Source organism: Orycteropus afer, unplaced genomic scaffold (assembly GCF_000298275.1).
Source record: "Orycteropus afer afer isolate SDZICR_OR568_19922 unplaced genomic scaffold, OryAfe1.0 scaffold00039, whole genome shotgun sequence".
NCBI lineage: Eukaryota > Metazoa > Chordata > Mammalia > Tubulidentata > Orycteropodidae > Orycteropus > Orycteropus afer.
This window is the reverse complement of record NW_006921626.1, coordinates 2,995,433-3,020,097: the sequence shown is the minus strand read 5'-3', so window position 1 is coordinate 3,020,097 and position 24,665 is coordinate 2,995,433. Positions and strand designations below refer to the sequence as shown.

Here is a 24,665-nt window from a genome sequence, read left to right as displayed (position 1 = left end):
AATTTTGGTCAATGACATGAGACAAAGTATATGTGAACTGCTGTATGAAAAGTGAATTTACTCTGTAAATCTTCACCCAAATCCTAATAAAATAAAAAAAAAAAAAAAGAAAATGAACAATTTTTAGTAGCATTTTAGGGAGATTTACACAACAATGTAAGGAATAATAAAAGTATTTATCACTTTATATAAACCCAATGACAAGTCACTGGAAACATGGATATTAATATTTCTTATTATTCCCTTCTTGAACAATGTAAGTCCAATTTTTCAAAAGCATGAGTTGGCTTTTTTTTTTTTTTTTGTCTCTATGTTGTCTTTGAGTATGCTAGGTTGAAAATCAAGGCACCTGTTCAAGAAAAGAGAAGAAACAAGAATTGGTAGTATTATGAAAGGTCTATTTTAAGACATGAGGAACTCTGGTGGTGCTAGAGGTAAGGCATTGGGCTGATAACCAAAAGGTAAAAACCCACCAGCTGCTCCACAGGAGAGAGATGGGGCAATCTACTTCCATAAAGATTTATAGCCTTAGAAAGTGGATGGGGGTCTGAGTCAGAATCGACTCAATGACAACAGGTTTGGTTTTTTATCGATTTAAAAAACAAACAAACAAACAAACTCACTGCCCTCAAGTCCATTCTGACTCATAGCAACCCCTCCTTCGGCTTCTGAGGTGGTATCTCTACAGAAGTAGACTGCCCAGTCTTCCTTCCAAGGAGTGGCTGGTGGGTTTGAACCGCCCGACTGCTGGTTAGCGGTCAAATAAATGCCTTAGGCATTACACCATGTGTGTTTTTATCAGTGCTTTCAAAGGTAAGTTATTCCATTTAATGTAAATTACTTTTACCCCTAAAATAGACGGGAAATAAAGGATAAGGAATTTATAAACCACATTAGGTATGAATAGCTAGTCTATCACTGTAGTTTATTTTAATTCATCTTACAGTTTTCACTATCTCAATAAACATTACAGTAATAAGAAACAATCCTATTTCCTAAAAAAAAAAATCTTAAATTTAATAGGACAATCACTTTTAAAAATTTACTAAGCCCTAAAGGAAAAAAAAAATCAATACATATTTAAAACTACCATTTTTATACTGAGTTTATTTAAAATTTATATTAAAATGCAGTCATGTATCGAAATAGGGAAAAAAAAAACTAATAATACCAAATGTTACAAGGATGTGGAGCAACAGGAACTCTCATTCACTGCTGGTGGGAATGTACAATGGTACAGTTACTTTGGAAGACAGTTTGAAAGTTTCTTATAAAGTGAAACATAGTCTTATCATAAGGTCTACCAATCAACATTATATTACAGATCTTTTACATGGTATTATTCTTTACATTAGTAGATGATGCTTCTACTGACAGTATAAATTATCAAGAATACAACAGCAAATAAAAAGACATCATATACCATAAGTTTCTTAGTACTGAGCTGTTGTACCCAATCAAGAATCACGTAACTTGAATGGCAAAAGAATGTAAACTAGTTAACAAAATCTGCACCACTAAGATTAACAGTCACGCTTAAAGAAAGATAATGTGCCAATATGCATCTAGAAAATTTCATACAAATAGAAAACTGTGCTTAACACTTGGTAAGTACAGAAAAGCTTTTCCTAGCTATCTTCAAGGCGCTCTGGTAGCATAGTGCCTAAGGCACCTGACTGCTAACCAGAAGGCTGGCGGTTCAAACTCACCAGCCACTCCTTGGAAGGAAGATGGCGCAATCTGCTTCCGTAGTGATATGCCTCAGAAACCCAAGGAGGGGTCGCTATGAGTTGGGTCGGACTTGACGGCACATAACAACAACAGCAGCTATCTTCAATCACTCTTACACCAAACCCAGGAAGCATGTAAGTGTGTGTGTGTGTACATACATGTACATAAAATAAATGTGTATGAAGTCCATTTAATTAATAATTAATTTAAATAAAATTAGCCCATTTAATAATTAAAAGTATACATAAATAAATACAGTACACCAAAACAAGTTCATTCACATTTAAGACAGCTACTTTATATAACTATAAAACACGTTCGCATTTCAAATCTTGGCCAAACAATATACAACTTAATTGCTCAGTGTTCTTTAATACACTTGAGACCATCTCTTCCCCTGGCTCTGGACAGCACATCCTGCCGGCTTTCCTCCCACCTCACTGGCCACTCAGTCTTTGCTTGAGTAGAGCTCCTCAGAGTTCAGTTATTTGCTCCCTTGTCTTCTCACTCTACCTTCTGTTCCTAGATGAATTTCCATGGCTTCAAATGCCATCAACTTTCAGATGACTCCTAAATTTAAATTTCCTATCCAAAGCATTCTTCTTATCCCAACCTTTATAACCACAGTAACTCCTCAAAATTTTTGCTTGGCAGTCTCTTAGGAATTCAAACCCAATACTTTTGATTCCTTCCACCAAATTTGATCCTACATTAGTTTTCCACAGTGCTACCTATCTATTCAATAGCTTATTATAGAAACTTTGGAATCACCCTTAACAACATCTTCCCTGTCTCTAAAGGAGCAAAACAAGTGAGAGGTAGAGAGAGAGACAGAGGTAGAGAGGTAGAGAGAGAGAGAGAGAGAGAGAGAGAGAGAGAGAGATTGACTGACTGACTGCAAGGAAATATTTCATGAAATTGTCAGGGCTGGCAAATTCCAAATCTGTATGGCTGAGCTCTGCCAGAATATCCATTTATGGTTGGGAGGCAGACCACACCCCTAAGGAAACTCCCCTTTCAAGTGATTGGTTAATCATGTCAAATGACATCATGGAATAGTGATTACATTACATTATCTTATACTATGTTACTGAACAGCAACCAGTCCAGAATCTGGCCAAACCATCGAGAATCACAGCCTAGCCAAGTTGATATATAAAATTAATCATCATACTCTCCCCCCCATTAAGAGTACTCAGTACTAAGTACTTCTTAGTACTCAAAGAATCCATATCAGATTCATCACCAAGATGTTGATTCTACCTCCAAAGTATATCTCAAATCCATCAACTTCTATCTATCCATACTCCTACCAAAAAAAAAAAAACCCCAAACTTACTGCTGTCAAGTCAGATCTGACTCACAGCTAACCCTCCTTGGGTTTCTGAGGGAAGTAGACTGCCCAATCTTCCTTTTGAGGACCACTATGTTAATGGATTCTACTGATTTCTGCACATCCATTCTGCACTCTCCACCCTATCCTCCCATCTTCTAATCCATTAGCCACACAGCATTCCACAGCATAACACCACTGATGGGTTCCCAGTACTCTTAGAACAAAATCCATGTCTCTGACACGAGCCTCCAGCCCCCGGGGAAGGAGGATTCTATTTACTTCTCTAGGCTGATCTCAAAACATCCTTTCTTCTAGTCTGACTGCACTCAAGCCAGCAGCATTTTTCTCTAAGTTCTCTGGACTTGCTAAGATCCTTTCCTACTCAGTACTTTTACATAAGCTGTCCCCCTCCTTAAATGTAATGAATGTTCTTCACCCTGCTTTTTCATAGAATTAGGAAATAGTTCACATTTGTTGAAAAGGACATAAGTTATAGCACCTCTGTATTTTACCATCAAGATTAAACAACTGATGCTAATATTCTGCCACATATGTATGAGGTTTTTTCCTTTATTTTTAAGAAAATTATGAATTTTTTAATTAGTAAATTATTTACAGATTTTTTTTTTTTATTGTAATAAAGTACTGCTAAGAAATAAATCATTACAGTAATAGCCAGAGACTCAGCCCATCTTTCTTTTCCCCTTCCTACCCCACAGATGGGAGCTCTGGTAGCATAGTACCTAAAGCATCTGACTGCTAACCAGAAGGCTGGTGGTTCAAACCCACCAGCCACTCCTCAGAAGGAAAGTTGGCCAATCTACTTCCGTAGTGATACCGCCTCAGAAATCCAAGGAGGGGTCAACTATGAGTTGGATCCGACTCTATGGCAGTGAGTTTGGTTTGGTTTTCGGTTACCCTTCAGATAATCACTACCATATGGCTATATGGAATCTCTGGGTGGAACAGTTAACAAACTTGGCTACTAACTAAAAGGTTGGAGGTTCAAGTCCAACCAGAGGCACGTTGGAAGATAGTTCTGACAATCTACTTCTGGAAAACCAGCTACTGAAAACCCTATGGAGCACAGTGCTACTCTGATACACATGGGACCACCATGAGTTAGAATTAACTTGACGTCAATTGGTAAAACAACAACAAAAAAAACATGGCTACCCTTTTTGAAGAGCAGCTGTTAGCTTGTTACTGGGCTCCTGTCAAAACAGAAAACCTGATCCATGGATGGACAACTGTATTCATTAATCAAACTGCTTTGCTAAACTGTGTGAACCAGGAGGAAAAGATGGGAAGTAGCATCAGCAATCTTTTTGAGTTAATTTTTTTTTTAGGAGGCCATTCCAACACTCAATATAAGATGTCTGTGGAGCATGAAATGTTCATCAAATATTCTGACTATTTATCTGTTGCTGATTCCAGCCTGTCACATTAGAGAATGGGTCCTTACTGTGGGTAATCTGAGAGTCACTGGACAGGGGTAGTCATAAGTTACATAGCCTTGCTATCTCCTTAGTGCTGTCAGAGAGGTGATAGCCTTGCTCTGAGGGGGGTGGCCTCCGGCCAGCAGAAGGAAGTATACCTAGATCATGCCAGGAGTCCAGGTGAATACCCACAATAAGGATTGGGAGGACCATCAATCCCAGGGCAGAGGGCAGAGGGGACACCCACCTGTTCAGGGGGTTTACTAGTACTGACAGCAAGGGCAGAACTCTTTGGGGTCTCCTCTGTTCTGGGATTAATAACCTCCTAGAATTCACTCAGGATTCTTATTTTAGTTCCTGGCACCACCTGGAACTCCTCCTATGCTCACCAGATGCCACTCCCTCAGACCAAGGCCTTTACCTACCTCAGAACCTCAAAAAGAAGTAAGGGAGTACCTCACCAGGCAATCACTGCCCAGGGGCTACCTGGGTTGACAAATAGAGCAGGATTCTTAGGTTAGATTTTAAGTAGATCTAGACTTCTAATTTTCCACCTTTTTCTTGTTATGGCACATTAGCAGATAAAATTTACATATAGCTATAAAATCACAACTTATAAATCTGATGATCCTAGGTTTTATAATGTAACCACAGAATTTTTTTTCAGAAAACCAAGTCAAATATTCTTGAGTCATATTTTGTCATGACATTCATAAAATCATTTCTTAAGGACTGATCAATAAAGGCAGCCTCTAAAAGATTTAAAAAATCATTTTATAAGAAAAAAATTTTATCTAAGGTAAAATTATATGGAAGTTTGTTTTTTTAAATATCCCCCTCCTGATATCCACCCCACATCCCAAGAATGCATTATCAAAAATAAATGCAAACAGTCCTGATTTTGGTTTTGCTACCTTATATAGGAGGGGTTGCTATGAGTCGGGTCCAACTCAATGGCATGTAACAACAAAAAACAACATAGATTTTGAAGTTTTTGAGTTTAAATTACTTCTGCTTTCTTCATCTACTCCTGATTTCTTATTAAAATTTAATTTGTTAGGTCAGCAGAAGTAACTATAAAACCACAATGTACAAGCAATATAGTACAGCAGGAGTCTCTGTAACTCTTCACTTGTCAGAATGACTGCTACTCCACATTCCTTCTGCAAAACAGAGTGGCACCTATGTATCCTCTATGCTCACAGATAGTGGTCCTCCCTGCATCCTTGTCTTCCTCTAGTTTAGCAGCATGCTTATTATAAAAGTTATCTAGGTCTCAAGCATTTTCACTAGTATTTCTTGTTAATCCAAACATATCATTTAAGAATTAGTTTTCTACTACATAAACCTAGCCGCTTAAAGCAATACATAGTTTTAATAGGTCAGTATTTCAGGCACAGCTTTCTTGGATCCCATTCACAGGTCTCTCCAAGCTACAATCATGGTGTTTGCCAAGCTACATTGTCATCTAAAGGATGAACTCAGGAAACATTTATTTCTAAGCGGCTCTGATACTAAGCCCTTGACTCCTTGCTGGATTTCAACTGGAGGACATCTTAGCTCCTCCTTAGTGAACTTCTCTACCATGACCATTTACCTCATCAAGTCAGCAAGGAGAATCTGTAGAGTAAATGTGCTAGCAAGTCAGTTTTGCATAATGCAATCAGGGTAGTAAAACTCCATCATCTACTGGTTAGAAGCAAGTCACACACAGGTCCTGTTCACACTCAAGAAGAAGGGATTATACAAGGGTGTGAAATACCAGGAGGTGGGGAACATTAGCAGTCATGTTAACGTCTATCACATTAAATGTTACATAAACTAATGAATTACAAGCTATTTATTTAAGAAACAAATTAAATACACTTAATCTTCACTTATCAAATATCTCATTATCTGACATTTTATATTTATGACAATAGTATAAAATCTACTATCCAACTATTTTGAGCATTAACAACACATATCTATCAGTAACAAACACCAAGGTACGAGGTGAAAGTAACACTAGCTGTGATGGTTATGTGACAACTTGGCTGGGCCGTGATTTGCAGTGGCTTGGCAGTTATGTAATGATGTAATCTGGCAGTATGTAATGATATAGTCATCCTCCATTTTGTGATCTGATATAGTCTTCCTCCAGTTTCCCATAATGGTGATTTGTGCATAATCATTTGTTCTTTGGAAACTAATGATGTAATTAAGTGAGGAGTGAGTGTATTTTGGAAATACTAGTGCCTAAGGTATTTGACTGCTAACCAGAAGGTTGGCGGTTCAAACCCATTAGCCACTCCATGGGCAGTCTACTTCTGTAAAGATTTACTACCTCATAAAATCACTGGGGGTTGCTATGAGTCGGAATCAACTCGATGGCAGTGAGTTCGGTTTTTGGTGTTTAGGTAAAAGCTACTAAAGAAACTGCTGTCCAATTAGTGTGGGCAAGATAAATGTGGAAGATTAATACAAAATTTAAGATTTTACTCTCAGATTACTTCCTGGGAATCTTAAAATTTTCCCTCCATTAATTAAAAAAAGACAGACCGACAAAACTAGAAGTGGTAGTAAATGCACTGTGCATTTATGAATGTGGTTTCTGCAAGATAAAGACAAATGCCAGTCAGCAGATGCAAAATTATTTAAACAACCTTGGCCCTACATTAAAGATCAGTCAAAGGCTGTATGTTTATGCTTTCAATTTAAATGTTGAATGTATTGTGGGAAGTACATTATCATTTAAAAATAATTCCTCACTTTAAGTTTTCATTAAGAGTTCCTGATTATATCACAGAAAAGCTTCCACATTACTTTCTAAATGGTTTAAGTATTCACTGTGTACCAAGTGAGGAGTCTCTGGTGGCGTAGTGCCTCAGGCATTTGACTGCTAATCAGAAGGCTGGCAGTTCAAACCCACCAGCCACTCCTCAGAAGGAAGATTGGGCAATCTACTTCCATAGTGATACTGTCTTGTAAACACAAGGACGGGTGGCTATGAGTCGGATTTGACTCAATGGCAGTGAGTTTGGTGTTTTGGTTTTTTTGGTGTATCAAGTAGGGTGGCCCATTAAGCTGTAGCACAAATACGCCAGGTTGTCTACTTAATTCTAACTCCTCTTCTGCCTCAAGAAAGTACACAGAATTGCCAAAGAGAACAATGTTGTCATAAGAGCAATCTGGAATTTACTCGACCTAATTTTCATTAAATTATTGACAAATTTGGTAGTTTATACTTGGAAGCAAAATGGTTGGGACTTATGAGCCTACCCACTGCTGTTAAGTCGATTCTGACTCACAGAGACCCCATAGGACAGAGTAGAACTGCCTCATCGGGTTTCCAAGGCTGTAAATCTTTATGGAAGCAGATTGCCACATCTTTCTCCCTCAGAGTGGCTGGTGGGTTTGAACCATCAACTTTTTGTTTTGTTGTTGGCAACTGAGTACCATTGTACCACCAGAGGTCCTTTTCATAACAGCATAACTAGAGTATACCCTGAGTATACTATACTTACCACAACTGAGTAAAATACAAGGATGTCTCTTGGCTGCACCACATCTGAGAATCACTAATCGAAAGGAATAAATTAGCTGAATATCTTTTGATTATTCCTCCATAAATACTGTTTTTGTTTTGTTTATTTTATTGTTTTTCAAGTTGGGCTTTTGAGTGGCACTGAATTCACAACCATAGTCCCTAACTAGTACCTCAAGTGTACGTATTCTGCTCAACTAAGAACAGTGCTAAGGACAGGATTAAAATCAACTTATAAATTTGAAGCACCTAACCAAAATAGTAGCGTAGTGCCTAAGACACTTGACTGCTAACCAGAAGGCTGGTGGTTCAAACCCACCAGCCACTCCTCAGAAGGAAGATGGGGCAATCTACTTCTGTAGTGATACTGCCTCGGAAACCCAAGGAGGGGTCGCTATGAGTCGCGTCTGACTTGATGGCACATAACAACAACAGGTTAAATTTGAAAAGGCAGACCTCACTAAAAACTCATGGAAATTATAATTAAAACTAGGTACAATTTTACATCCAAAAGTTGGCAATAATTAAGAGATCTAAAAACAGAAAGTTTTGGGAGGATATGGAGCAACGGAAAATCTAATACAGTGTTTGCAGAAGTATAAATTGATGCAATCACTTTGAAGAGTAATTTGTTGTTATCTAATAAAGCTGGGGATACATATAACCTTCAACCCAGCAACCCACCTGGGGCAATATATTCCTCTATATATCTTCATAAAAAGATATACACACACAAATATGCATTGCTAAAGGGGCAAGGAGGAGGCATCTCCTCCTCTAACCTCCACAAGAAGAAGACAAAATCACCATCAGCAGCCCAAAGCCTGTTCTTATGAGGCCAGACATGCCGCCACCCTCCAGCCCTCTTACCAACCTTGACACCAACTGTCCCACTGCAGCACCCACCATCTCTCTGCTGGGTTCGATAATTCGCTGCAGTGGGCACAAAGAACTAACAGATTATGGGGTTTATTAGGGAGGGAACAGGCTACAATTCAAGTTCAGGAACATGCTCAGGATACAGTTCTTTGATCAGGAGAGTCTCCCCACTGCTGTGTCCTTAGACATGCCTCTCAGGCCCTTAGCCTCCCAGCCTGGGCTCCGGCTCTGTAGGCCAAGTAAGCCTGCTGCTCTGTCTCGTGTCTCTTGGTTCCACGGTTGTCACCTCTCAGTTGGGCATCTCTCTCTCAGCCATATGTCTCTCTCTCAGCCGCGTGTGTGTCTCTCTCTCTCAGCCACATGTTTCTCTCTCAGGAGCACATCGCTCTCAACCAGCAGTCAGAAATTCCTTATGCCTCTAGGAAGGCTAATTTTGAGCCTGGTAGAGTGGCAAAATCAACCAATTCCAACATCAGAGTTCCACACACTTGAGAGAGAGTGAACTTTCGTAGAAGATTACTTCGTGCTGCCCTAGGTGGATGACTTTAACAAGCAGCTACTCAGTTGCTCACAGAAAAGTGATAATTACGAAAGACTATGACTAGAAAAGCCATACCATGTAATTTACTAAACCACATGCATGTAGAAACATCATCTGACAACCCTACAGCTGACAAGGGGCAAGACTGTGGTGGCTTCTTGGTCATAGCCAGCTACCCTGAGGGAGCAAGTAGTTGGGCCTATGGGCTAGGGAACACGGTAACAGGGGACATCAAGCTCAATTGGAAAATCCTACTACACAGGGTAATATCCATATGCCTACAAGGAAAACTCGTTAATACGACTATTATTCAAATTTATGCACCAACCACCAAAGCCAAAGATGAGGAAATTGAAAATTTTTATCAACTCTTGCAGTCTGAAATTGACCGAACTTGCAATGAGGGTGTGTTAATTGTCACTGGTAACTGGAATGCAAAAGTTAGAAACAAAGAAGAATCACCGGTAGTTGGAAAATTTGGCTTGGTGACAGAAACAATGGTGGAACTCGCATGGTAGAATTCTGCAAGACCAATGACTTGTTCATTGCAAACACCTTTTTTCAACAACACAAACAGTAGCTTTATACGTGGACTTCACCAGATGGAACACACAGGAGTCAGAATGACTACATCTGTGGCAAGAGGCGACGGTGAAGCTCAATATCTTCAGCCAAAACCAGGCCAGGAGCTGATTGTGGAACAGACCATCAACTGCTCATATGCAAGTTCAACTTGAAGTTACAGACAATTAAAACAAGTCCATGAGAGCCAAAATATGATCTAGAATATATCCCTCCTGAATTTAGAGACCATCTAAAGAATAGATGTGATGCACTGAACACCAGTGACCAAAAAACCAGAAGTGTGGGATGACATCAAGAGCATTATCCATGAAGAAAGCAAGAGGTCACTAAAAAGAGAACAAAAGAAGAGAAGACCAAAATGGATGAACAAAGAGACTCTGAAACTTGCCCTTCACTGGAAAGTAGCTAAAGCAAATGGAAGAAATGACAAGATAAAAGAATTGAACCAAAGATTTCAAAGAGCAGCTCGAGAAGACAAAACCAATTACTATAAGGAAATGTGCAAAGACCTGGAGTTAGAAAACCAAAATGGAAGAACGCACTCAGCATTTCTCAAGCTGAAAGAACTGAGGAAAAAATTTAAGCTTCGAGTTGCAATATTGAAAGATTCTAAGGGCAAAATATTGAATGATGCAGGGAACATCAAAAGAAGATGGCACCTGTTGTTGTTGTTATGTGCCGTCGAGTCGGACCCAACTCATAGCGATCCCTCCTTGGGTTTCTGCACTTACTGATGAAGACTGAGGAACAGTCTGCAGTATGGATTACATGTCAATATAAAGGAGACAAAAATCCTCACAACTGGACCAATAAGCAGCATCACGACAAATGGAGAAAAGATTGAGGTTGTCAAAGAATTCACATTGCTTAGTTCTACAATCAAGGCCAATGGAAGCAGCAGTCAGGACATTAGACGACATGTAGCACTGGGCAGGTCAGCTGCAAAGGAACGCTTTCAAGTGCTAAGGAGCAAGGATGTCTCTTTGAGGACTAAGGTGCGCCTGACACAAGCTGTGATATTTCTAATTGCCTCACATGCATGTGAGAGCTGGACAATGAATAAGGAAGACCGAAGAAGAGTTGATGCTTTTGAGTTGTGGTGCTGGTGAAGAATACTTAAGGTACCTGGACTGCCAAAAGAACTAACAGATCTGTTCTGGAGGAAGTGCGGCCAAGATGCTCCTTGGAAGCGAGGATGGCCAGACTTCGTCTCACCTACTTTGGTCATGTTGTCAGAGGGGACCATTCCCTGGAGAAGGATGTCATGCTTGGTAAGGTGGAGGTTCGACGAAAGAGGGGAAGCCCTTCAACAAGATGGATTGACACGGTGGCTGCGACAATGGGCTCAAGTATAGCAAGGATCATGGAGCTGGCGCGGGATCAGGTGGTGTTTTGTTCTGCTGTGCATGGGGTCGCTATGAGTCGGAAACAACTCAATGGCACCTAACAACAACAACTACACAAAAACACTATTCCACATCCTACTTTGGCGAGTAGCAACTAGGGTCTTAAAAGCTTGCAAGCAGCTATGTAAATGGAACAATCGGTCCCTCTATCTTCAGCCTATATGACCATGAGACCAGAAGAACTAGATGGTGCCCAGCTACCATTGTCAACCACTCAGAAGGGGATTGGTGCAGGAGATCCTGGATACAGTGGAAGAACAATGTGGAACAAAGCTCAAAATCAGAAAAAAAGACCAGGTTTGCTGGTCTGATAGAGCCTGGTGAGACCCCTGAGACTATGTCCCCTAGTTATCCTTCAGGTCTGGAACTGAACTCACTCCTATGGTTTCCAGCCAAACAGACAGGCATACGGGGTGAACATGTACATCAGGTAGATATAGTCCTTGAAGTGATCAATTGTTTGCACAGGGAGATAGCTCAGGGGACAGGAGTGCATGAGAGAGGAGGACACAAGGAAGCAGTACCTAAGTGGAGGAAGTAGGAAGAGAGCTGTTATACTGTGGGGAATTGCAGTCAATGTCATGAAACAAAATATGTTGAACTGCTGTATGGAAAATGAATTTGTTCTGTAAACTTTCACTCAAATTGCAATAAAATTTTTTTAAAAAAAGATATACACAATAATGATCATTGCAACATTATCTGTAGTAGCCAAAACAAAACAAAACAAAAAACTATACAAATCTAACAAACAAAATACCACCACCAGGAATAATCAAAATGTCCATCAGCAGAATGGATAAACTGCAGTATATTTATGAATGGGAGAATAGATTAACTGTGGTATAGTCCTACAATGGAATACAATAGCAGTGAAAATAAAGAACTAGGTTTTATATATATATATAACAAAATAAAATTATACTAAAATGTTCAATGACAAAAGCTACAGAAAGATAGAAGATTTAAAACTTAAAACAATATTTTATATATGAACACACCCATGATAAAATGTGAAGAAAAAACCCCCATAAACAGGAGTAAGAAACTCAGGATAGTAGTTATTTCTAGGTAGGAAAAGATGGGCATGGGACCAAGAAATGGCACACGACAGCTTTAATTGTGTTTCTAATGTTTTATTCTTAAGAAAAAAAAGAAAATAATATTTTATTGCAGTAAATAAATACGAGAAAGCATTTTTTTCAAGCAGCAAAGAAATTTTAAAGTCCTCATCTAGAAATTAAAAATAGACTAGTTTACTATGTCAACAAACTGCAGATGCTCAACTTAGAAAAAAATGGGAGTATAACTCTTAAAATAAGTAAAGAATATGACTTTTAAAACAGCCAGATGGTTAGTCTAAAATTCATAGATGATTTTTAGATTACTAGCCTCCTTTATTTCCCCCAAGAGAAAATTTTTCCATAGTGATTTCAGTAAACCTTAAGAAGTTTCTTGAGAATGTTAGAAACCACATATGCTTTTTCAGCTAATAAAAGCCAAACAATCAAGGGTTTTTAGGGGCAGAGTCAGAAAACAGGTATCAAAAACAAAAAAGAAACTACCACCAAAGCCTAAACAAAAATTAAAGCACATATATTTAGGAATAACACTTGGTTATGATTACTTTTAAGGGGTTGGGAAGTAGGGGATTTAACAGCATTACAGGGAACAGGTAAGGTTTCCCTGAAGAAGAGACTCTAAGGCCAAAATATGAGAGATGAGTATGAATTAATGAAGTGAAAAGAAGTAATAGCCCTAGGCAGAGGGTGGAGTCGTTGTTAGGTGCCGTCAAGTCATCTCCGACTCATAGCGTCCCTATGCACAACAGAATGAAACACTGCCCGGTCCTGTGGCAGCTCCATGATCCTTGCTATACTTGAGCCCATCACCACTGCAACCGAGTCAATCCATCTCGTTGAGGGCCTTCCCCTCTTTTGTCAACCCTTCACCTTACCAAGCATGACTTCCTTCTCCAGGGAATGGTCCCTTCTGACAACATGACCAAAGTATGTCACACCAATCTGGTGATTCTCACTTCCAAGAAGCATTCCAGCTGCACTTCTTCCAGGATAGACCTGTTAGTTCTTTTCTCAGTCCACGTACTTTCAGCATTCTTTGCCAACCCCACAGCTCAAAAGCATCAATTCTTCTTTGATCTTCCTTATTCATTGTCCAGCTCTCACAATGCATATGAGGCGATTGAAAATACCATATCTTGTGTCAGGTGCACCTTAGCCCTCAAGGACACATCTATGCTCTTCAACACTTAATAGAGGTCCTTTGCAGCCAATTTGCCCAGTGCTATATGTTGTTTGATGTCCTGACTGCTGCTTCCATTGGTGTCAATTGTAGAACCAAGCAATGTGAAGTCTCTGATAATTTCAATCTTTTCTTCATTTATCATAATGCTGCATATAGGTCCAGTTGTGAGAATTTTTGTTTTCTTTATATACAGATGTAATCCATACTGCAGACTGTATTCTTCAATCTCCATCATTTAGTGCTTCAAGTCATCCTCACTTTCAGCAAGCAAAGTCATGTTGTCAGCATATCGCAAGTTGTTAGTGATTCTTCCTCCAATCCTGATGCCACGTTTTTCTTTATAGTCCAGCTTCTCTGATTATTTGCTTAGCATACAGATTGAATAACTATAGTGAAAGGATACAACCCTGACACATTCCCTTCTGGATTTTAAACCATGCAGTGTCTCCTTTTTCTGTTTGAACGACAGCCTCCTAGTCTATGTACAGGTTCCTCAGGAGTACAATCACGTGTTCTGGAATTCCCATGCTTCTCAATGTTATCCACAATTTGTTATGATTCACACAATCAAATGCTTTGCTATAGTCAATAAAACACACGTAAACATCTTTCTGGTATTCTTTGCTTTGTTCCAAGATCCATCTGACATCAGCCATGATATCCCCTGTTCCACATTCTCTTTTGAATCCAGCTTGCATTTCTCAAAGTTCTCTGTCAAAATATTGCTGCAACTGTTTTTGAATTATCTTCAGTAAGATGGAGTGGAGGGTAAAGGAGGAGGAGAGTGGAGTGTAAAGGTGAAAATGCCTGGAAGCTGGAAGAAACTAAAAAGAGAAGCAACAAAAAGAAAGTCATGGCAGCTGGAGAGTGAGGGATGAGAAGAGTGGGGAGTCACTCTGGGGAGACGGTAATCTATGAGACGGAAGAGGAATGTAAGGCCTTGTATATCATGTTAATGAATTTTATTTTTAAACCAAACCCACTGCCACTGAGTCACATCCCACTTATAGCAACCCCACCTTGGGTTTCCAAGTCAGTATCACTACAGAAGTAGATTGCCCAACCTTCCTTCCGAAGAGTGGCTGGTAGGTTTGAACCGCCAGCCTTCTGGTTAGCACTCACATGCCTTAGGCACTAGGCTACCAGAGCTCCCAATTTCATTTTCAGACTACCAAAACACAAAACACCATCTAAAAGTTTAAATAAGCATGACATAATTAGTTATATTTTGCATCCCTGACCATTTAAAGTGTGTGTGTGTGTGAACATATAGAAGGATGCAGAAAGACCAGTTAGAAGGCTTCTAGGCCACTCTGAATGAGAGGTTAGGAGCTTTGTCTACAGTGGCCATGAAGGAAAAAGAGAAAAGTAGACATTCTCAAGAGACAGGTAATTAGCAAGACCCAAGGTTGGATTAGATGACGAGACTGAGGAAGGATGAGGAGGCAAGGATAGTTCTACAGTTTCTGGTTTGCACTGAGGGATAGTGCCATTCATTAGAGGGCACTAGAAGAAGACCAGGTCATCTGGGCATGGAGTGGGTGGCGCTTCCCTGATCATGAGTTCAGTTTGTGACATAATTACTTTGGGGTTGTCTTTGGGAAAACTCAGGGAAGATTACAAACTGATTTAGAAGAGGTCTGGATTGAAAATATAAATTTGTAAGCTTAACTACAGGTGATAATTTAAACCATAGTTACATTTGAGTCAGGAAAAGAATGTAGAACAAGTTGTCTTAAGACCAAGGCTCGCAAAACTCCAACACTAAATAGCTAGCTAGAACATAATGACTCTATTTAAAGGGAACAGTGAAGGAAGAGTTAAAATAAGCAGAGGAAAACATCAGGAGAAATACAATAGTCTTGCAATAGGTATTTGTTGAATTAATGAGTTAATTAATGAAACATATATCTGGTTCAATGACAAATAGCTTGAACCATAAAACAGGTTTCATTTCTAGTTTTTTCTTTTGTTTTACTTTCTATTTCTACTAAATTAAAAAATTCTAACTCACAATCATTGATTAGGGAAAGGAATAAGTACTAGATGGCACATCAGATAGTTGCAGTGGCATTCGGACTGATTATTGGATCCAAACCTCCAGAAGATTTTTCTACCTGAACATTACATACATCTCGGAGACAGATTCTAGATTGGTGAGCTTACCACACCCAAAAATTGGAAGACTGGAATTTCAGTTTGAGAAATACCAGCAAACAGATTCTTTGGATATACTGGCTTATTTTATTTGGATGTAGCATTTGTACATTAGACATGGTCAACACTGTCACTGAGTCCTTTCTTCAGTAAAAGGGCTAAAAAGGATCATCATGGTTTAAAAAAGTTAATTGTGGACAGTGAATGGCCTGAAACACAGTTTGGTCTTCTCAGAAAATATGGTTATCTTATCCTCAACATTTAAATTGTTGATATTTTAGCTAGATGTTAATATTATTGGTATCATCTAAGTGGGGGGGGGGGAACCTTGTTTGAACACCTTTTCCCTCAAGTCCATCATATGATTGATTTTGAAAGTTACAGTTTCCACCAATTCTTCACACTGTATGTTTATAAGACATATCTCTCAACAGCCAAGATTTTATTATAATTCCTCTTTTTAGTATTTTCTTCAACATTCTATCAAGATCAGAGGCATGTTGCTGATCACTAATTCCATGGAAAATGAAACAGTGAGTAGCTTAGCATTCAAGTATCATTTTATTTATCACATGGTTGTATCATTCCTTGCAGAATACAAAAGAAAAATAAAAGCCCTAGTGGTGTTTCATCATTACTGATTGAGAAAATACTCTTATGCTTAGGTGTTCATTGACCCACTGCAGTGTAGTAAGTTACTTTGTGTGGCTTTTCTACCCATAAGTCTTTGTAAACTCCAAGGTGGGATTTGCTATGAGCAACTGAGGAACTCCTGATTGCTGAAGGTGTCCACCTGGAGTATTTCTGTTGGGAGTGGCACAAAACGATGTTCTGGGAGGTGCCCACTCTCTCTCAGGTGCTTAGAGTTCTGATGCTATAACTGGCTAGTTTGACCACCCTGCCAGGCTCAAAAGGAGGCCTCCTACAGGCAGAACTTGCTCGGACTGCTGGTTGAGGAAGATGTGCTGCTGAAAGAGACATGCACCCCGGAAAGAGACACGCATTGCTGAGTGAGACACCAAAGGACCAGCACTGCTGGGAAAGAGACTGTGAGGGACTGTTGGCTGAGGGACGGTGGGCTGAGAGAGACTGAGCATTCTTCCTGAACTTGAGTTGTAGCCTGGTGCTTCCCTAATAAACCCCGTAATCCGTGAGTACTGTGTGGCCACTGCAGTGAATTATCGAACCCAGGAGAGAGGTGGTGGGTGCTTTGGGAGGAACGCTGGAGAAAGGGCTGGAGGGAGGCAGCATGGCTGGCCTTGCAGTAATAGGCCTTGGGTTACTGCTGGTAATCCTGCCTTCCCCTTGTAGGGTTAGAGGAGGTCAGAACATGTGGCCTCCTTGCCGTTTTAGCACCCACATAAGAAAGATTGGTCAAGACTTCATATGATTCACACACATATGACAACAGCTTTTTGGAAAAAGCACTTAGTTTATCAGTGATTTTGTTCAACCGTAAAGTGAAAACATGGTGTAAAGTATGCATTATGTGAAAATAACTGATATTCCAACTGGAAATGCTCGATAGGGCTATTTATGAGAGGAATATTGCCAAAGAGATTCTTCTGTTCTCTCTTCAATCAAAATATTTGCCAATAGTTGTGCAATTGGTAATTTTCTAAAAGAAATGTAATTCTGAATTCAGACATACCTCAGAGATTTGCAGGTTTGGTTCCAGACCAAGTGAAAACTGCAATAAAGTGAGTCACAAATTTCTTGGGTTTCCCAATGCATATTAAAGTTATGTTTACTTCACACTATAGACTTTTAAGTGTGCAACAGCACTATGAAATATTGCGAGAATTACTAAAATGTGACACAGAGACACAAAGTATATGCTGTTGGAAAAAATGGTGCTCTACTCCGGGTTGCCACAAACCTTCAATTTGAAAATAAAGAAAATGCAGTATCTGTGAAGCACGATTAAGCAAAGTACAATAAAATAAGGTATGTCTGTATTAGTTCCATGGTCCTATCCTCCTTTCTCTACTTCAGTTACCGAATTCATCAATGTGACAAAGATTATGTAACATATGCTCTGGATAACCTAACCAGAGAGGTTTGTAGGCTTTATGTGAAAATTCACTGAAGTCTGGTTTCAGACTACCACTTGACAACATTTTATATGTTGTTGTTGTTGTTATGCGCTGTTGAGTCGGACCCGACTCATAGCGACTCTTCCTAGGGTTTCTGAGGAAGTATCAGTACAGAAGTAGATTGCCCCAACCTTCCTTCCGAGGAGTGGCTGGTGGTTTGAACCACCAGTCTTCTGGTTAGCAGTCAAGTGCCTTAGGCACTATGCTATAGAACTTAATAAACTAGACTCTAGCAGTAACAATGAGTAATTCATTCAATAAAGTCTACTTTTTCAGAAGTCCATTATGGAAGTATCTTACACTATCCCTCCTTGAGCAAAATCACTGTTGTACCACAGATTCACATTCTATATAACTTTAATCTAGCAGTCCACTTTTATTCAATAACATTTAAAAACATTATTCTGAGTTATACTAGTCTTGTTTCTATTTTCACTATAGATTTTACTATTTAAGAAATCACTTCTGAACCAGTGGGCTATATTTATGAATTGGGAAAATAGTACAATATAGCAAAGCAATAGAAATGCAAATAAATAATGCACACAAAACATAAAAATGTAAGCAGAGATAAACTACACCCTGGTGACTATGAGCTGAGACAGACTAACACACATTTTGTCACCTTTGTGTAAACTATTATGTTCAATTTTTAAACACTGTGGAATTTCTGACAAAATCATAATTAATCTTTTATATCAAATTTGTGAACTGTGAATAAGATTGCTCTACTGTTTTGCTTTTCCTCCAATACTCCTAGGCTGCTTGACAGATTCCCAAAAGTCACTAATGTGTTTCATGGACCATATTCCAAAAAACACTAATATATTAGGTGGGACTCATGCTTTGAAGAGAAAGAAGTATATATGGCATATACCGCAAATATTTCCAAATTATGAAAGCTCATTACATTGGATTCCATTAATTCAAAATATGTGATACAAATAATATGAACATATTATGTGAGCAATGTCTAAGCCAAAGATGCTTAGCAAGCCCAAAGAACAATCTCATTTTAAGAACTTCGTATTTTAGAAGTTTGAACAATTGAGATATCTGATAAAGCTTATCTCTTATTGATGTCATCAAAGGAAGGCACTATTTCCTATAAATGTATTTATACACAGAAGAAGAAAAAGTAGTGGGATCAGCTAAAATTCAGATACATATCCAGGACAAGATGTAATGGAACATTTCTGGAGGGGACATACTGCATACGTTAGAAGATTAAAATGAATTCTTACTTCATATCAATGTGTTATCATTCTCTGCTTATTAATGAACATTCCTAAGACATGAAGAACATACTTCACTATTTTTCACATATAAGACTTGACTGCTAATGCGAAGGAAACCAAATGGATTATTTGTCAATTCCACTATTTATTTTTCAGATATGATTGACTGGCAGATGCTTTTGGCATTTAATGGGTAAGGCCAAATGTTGAATGTTCTATAATGCATGAAAACCAATCTAGCCTTAATCTGTTATATTTTTTTTCCAAAAAAATTTTAACAGAAAGCAAATTTATGAACATAGGTATGAATGATCTGGGGATAAAAAACAAAAAGACATATATACTACATACTGGTTACATTTAACAAATTTTAATTTTTCCTTTCCTTTTAATTTCACAGACCAAAGGAAACAGAATCACCATCATTCTTTATACAACTAAAAAAGCAGTATTTTATTACCAATATTAGCAGATTTATAACAGAACTTATGTATCAGCAACAACTACATATTTTAGTTATTCATATAAATAAAGCAACGTTCAGTGTCATGTTCACATATGGTTATAGAGCCTTCTCTGGGTCCCATGGGAAAACAGTGGGGACACATTACTGTGTATCCTAGCTAGCACAACAGGTCTGGAGTTGTTCAGAATGCCACTTGAAATCATTCAACTTAATCCACAACTTAATCCAGGAAAAGTGGAAAAATTGGGTGAGCCATGAACAGGGCCATTGCGAATAGTTTGTGGATTTTTAAAAAGTCCCCAGCAGGAGGGCCCATAATCTGCTCCCACCATGGCTCCACCCAGCAAAAAACAGCATCTATGGATGATTCATTTGTCCAAGGAGGGTGCCTTTTTTTAATTTACACAAATGTATCATGATTAGCTGAAAGACTGATACCAGAAGAGATTTTCTCCCAGAGGAGACTTACAAAGTATGCTATTTCACATGCACAAAAACAGAAGAGCCCAGCCATCTTCTTTCATGTTCTCACTGGTAAGAAATATCAATACTCTGAAAAGTTATACTGGTTGTCAAACTGAAAGGTAATCTCTGTTAATACAGACACACCTCTAATAAGAAATATACAAAATAATCTGAGTCATCAGGCACTCAACCAAGTAGAAAGCCTTGATAGCAAAAATCCAAATTTTAAATCTGTTAGAATCAAAGCAGGTGTAGTTAAACATACCAAATGAAAAATTTCTTACAATAAGATTCTCTCTCTTTTAAGAATTTAAAGTTATTTGTCATATTTACATATGTGACTACGATATCATTATATTACAAAAAAAGTAACAGTGTATTTTCCTCACTATATACAAATTTAGCATATTTGGCATGAATGTTAAAACATTAGCTTCAATTCTAAAGTACTAAATAAATGTGTATTTGAGAAAGTTTCCCCATTTAAGTAATAATGAAGCAACAAAAAGCAGCTTTGGTTTACCAGGCCAATACTCATCCTAACTGCTTCCTTTTATCTCTCTGCTGGTGTATTATTTTCAACCATACAAGAAACATCTTATCTTTTAACTGTTAGCTGAAAGATTAGTTCTTAGGAAAAAGAAGGAGTGAAACAATAAAAGGAAACCACTAAGGACAATATTAACTCTTAAGTAAGCAGAATCCTAAATATTTCAAGACACTGGGTACACAGTTTTATTCTACTGAATTAAAAGAGACAAATAATTCTCATATGCCTCATGCATTTGAGAGGTAAATATTTTTCAACTACTTGATAAATCATAAACATCATGTCACATATCCTATGTCTTTTCTTTATATAATTTATTATATTAGTTTCTTCATATCACTTATTATATTATTGGACCTAGTAGAAAAAAAAATTAGGATAACTAAGTTTACAGAAACTTACACTGAATTACTATTACAGTAATTAAATACCTTTTGTAGACTGGTAGGATTTAGCTGAGTTTTGTCTATTATTTTCACAGCAACCTACAAAAGAGAATCATTAAATGATATTAGAGAATACATATATTAATAAATACTTAGGAAGAAAACATCTTTTGTTTCATTCCTAACTAGTTGTAATTTAGCTACATTTGGTGCTTACATGAGTAAATAGTAAGATTTTAATAATTTTCCAACTTTAGAATATATTCTATTGACTCAAGTCATTAACCCATTTGATCCTTAATCAATAAAATTAAGCTTTCATCATTTCTTCCAAGTGTCCCTTTTTAAAGTAAAAATCATCTTGAACCTTCCTTCGTAGTTCTCTTAAATTAAGATCTCAATAAGCAACAGTCATCTCGGAAGCAGGAGACTTACAAACTTGAAGTAAGTAAGTATTATATGAATGAAATGGTTACAGAGGTGGAGTGATTGGACACTTAAGCTGACTTACAGTAGAAAAACAAAAAGCACTGGAATGTCCTCTAAGTCCTTTGCCTAGTGTAGCCTGTGTCAGAATAGCTCCAGGTTTAGAACAGATAGAACAGACTAAATTCAATGAGAAATTACAATAATATTAGGTATAGAAGAAAGTGAAAACTAAAAACATTTTGTGTCTGAGGTTTTTTTTTTATAATGTTCGAATCAGATGCAGTAAACTTATGGAATAGAGAATATCAGATGTTAAACTATTTAAAATAAAGCCTTTGATTCCAACATACATATATAAATACTTAATATATGTATATACAAATACTAAAAATTTAACTATAAAATATATATAATATATAACAATAGGATTTTAGAAACCCAATTATCCTATTACATAAGAAAAGCACCAGTATAACAACATTTATTCAATGTGCTCTCTAAATGGATGCAAATTAGTGGGTGACTTTCTGCATACTTATATCAAATTTACCTCAAATTGCAATTAAGAAGGAGAACTTATCTGGTCCTGTTCCTGGGGTTGGGTAGCAATGGCAATCAAAAATGTTCACCAGAAACCATATAACGAAAGACAGAAGACTGAGTGTGGTAGTTATTATGTTTGTGTGTCAACTTGGCTGGGCCTGATTGAGTTGCTGGGCAGCTGGTGGTAGTTATTTCCCATGATGAGACTGGCAATCAACTCCATGGTGGGATCTACCACAAGCAGCTGAGTAGCTGCCTTTGGTTATGTGGTCTGCTTCCTGTATATAAGGAGAAGCCTTGGGAATGGTCTCTAGCCTATGGCACGCTTGGACCCTGCATGTAGCCATGTTGTTCAGCTGCCTGCTATGCTCTGCTGACCTTGGGACTTAGAATGGACTTAAGTTAATGGCCTGCCATGTGGTTTGGTAACATCGGGACTGTGCCTTTTTACTTGTCAACCTTGGGGCTTCTCAGCCTTAGCAGCTAGCAGCTGTCTGAGTGAAGAAATGCCTCTAGCTCCAGTGGGCCAAGAGCAGGAGGCAGAGCTGGACCCCAAGGTTGAGGGGCTTTCACACCGCCCCTAGAGCCTGACACTTTGAACTTGGGCTTAAAACCTTCAAATTGTAAGAATAAACTCCTGTTTGTTAAGGCCATCCCATTTGTGGTATATCCTTGTCAGAGCAGCACTAGGTGACCAGAACACTGAGGAAGGTTCATCTGTAGCACAACTGATTTACCAGAGATGTTAATGTGATTCTTTTCTAAATCAATTTTTATGCCACAATACAAATCTATCTACTAATGTTCTGTTCACAGATAGCCCAGTGCTTACCATATTGCAACAGTGGCTTATTCCCCAGTTATCAGTTATAGGAACACTTTTTACTAAGACTCTCGAGAGGCCCGAGGAAATACTAAAATATATCATGAAAACTTACCTCTCTACCAGTTAGAACATGTCTTGCCAATTTCACTTTGGCAAAATTTCCTTTCCCTATTGTTTTTTGTAATCGATAATTTCCAATATGAGGCTGTTCATCTGTTGCTGATGTAATAGAGTTTCTACACCGGGGAATGTTCTGTCTGCTACTTGATTTGGTCGGCTGGATGTGTGGTTCAGTATACCCATCCACAGATGTATGCTAAGAAAAAGGTTAAAAAAAACTCACTGTTAATTATAATTATATGACAAAGGGACAATTAAAAAGACCATAAATAATTTCATTAACAATTCATCCTCAATGAAAATACATGTTTTTAAAGTTTGAGCATTCTATTTATAATTTCTACTTGACTTCATCTCCATCTTTTGTGTATGTGTGAGGAGAGGGAGAATAATTATTCTAATTGAAAGGGTCTGCATATCATATGCTTTCTGACTATATGCTTTTGATGTAAAAAAGGTAGTGGACCGATAGCTAGGAGTCCCATAGACCATTACCTGTCTAAGGTGGCTGCCTCTTTTTATTTTTTTAGGCTGAGATGATCACACAGTCCAGGATGACCTCATTAAAAGGGCAGATATGTGCCTACTACCAACACAAACAACCTCATAAGTATAATTCTGTGCTTTTCTCTAAACTAGCCCAGCAACTTGTCACGTTCACTCTTCTATTTGCTAAGCATATAATGAAGCCTACTGACAAAGCAGCTGCCTGTTTCACATGTAACCTCTACTCGATTACTGCTCAACCCCCCAACCCAGCTTCCCATGCCCAAAGGAGCACTAATTATACTCCTGCCCAGGCCCATAGTTTAACGTCCACTGCATTCCTCTTCAGTGCTGCTCTGAGGCAAAGATTTCATATTGTCTCAATATCTCACACTAGCCTACAACTACAATGAACAGCTGTCCTGCTCACCTGTGGGATCAGTACCTAGATTCCCAAGCTGCCTAACCAACTGTTCCTCTCACTATTTCTGGTTGTTCCTGCTCTTGTGTAGTTTCGCCTGCGTTTTGACATATACAAAATTTCCAACAGTTTTTGTGGAAAAATAGAATCATACACAGTAAACATATCATCTATTTACTAAGTCATGCAATGCATGATTCAAGGTAATTTTTCTCTTTGTCACTAGTTTCTGATTTTTTTACAGTTTTTAAAACTGAGCTCAGGATTAAACCCCTAGTAGGATTTTCTCCGAGTCTTGCAGCCTCTAGCCTTATGTGAGTTGGAAGCTCCTTTGGGTTCTTCTCATAGCAACCTGTACTTCTATGTATCCCAGCATCTACCACACTGAACTATGATTATACATATATTTGTCTGTCTTTGCTCTTCTACCATGAACAGTTTGAGGAAAAGGATGATTTATTTTCACCTTTATATACTCAAGACATTATAGAGTGTCAGCCACATCGTAAACCATCAATAAATCAATGGTTTTCAAAGTGGGGTCCTGGACTAGCACCATCAACATCGCCTGGTGAAATTCTCTGGCCTTGTCCTAGATGTAGTGAATTAGGAAAATTGGGGTTAGGGTCCAACAATCTGAGTTTTAATAACCCCTATGGGTAATTTTAGGAGCTCTGGCAGCATAGTGCCTAAGGCACTTGACTGCTAACCAGAAGGCTGGCGGTTCAAGCCCACCAGCCACTCCTCGGAAGGAAGATGGGGCAATCTACTTCC

General features: G+C 38.4%; 1 protein-coding gene across 1 annotated transcript in view; it reads right to left on the bottom strand.

Annotated features, from left to right (window-relative positions):
• MARK1 (microtubule affinity regulating kinase 1) overlaps positions 1-24,665 on the bottom strand; it is a 123,454-nt gene that overhangs the window by 95,992 nt on the left and 2,797 nt on the right. Inside the window, exons 2-3 of the mRNA XM_042780421.1 lie at positions 22,977-23,180; positions 21,112-21,165 (exon numbers count right to left, since the gene is read on the bottom strand). Coding sequence (XP_042636355.1) covers positions 21,112-21,165; positions 22,977-23,180 — 258 coding nt within the window. The remainder of the gene's footprint in view (positions 1-21,111; positions 21,166-22,976; positions 23,181-24,665) is intronic.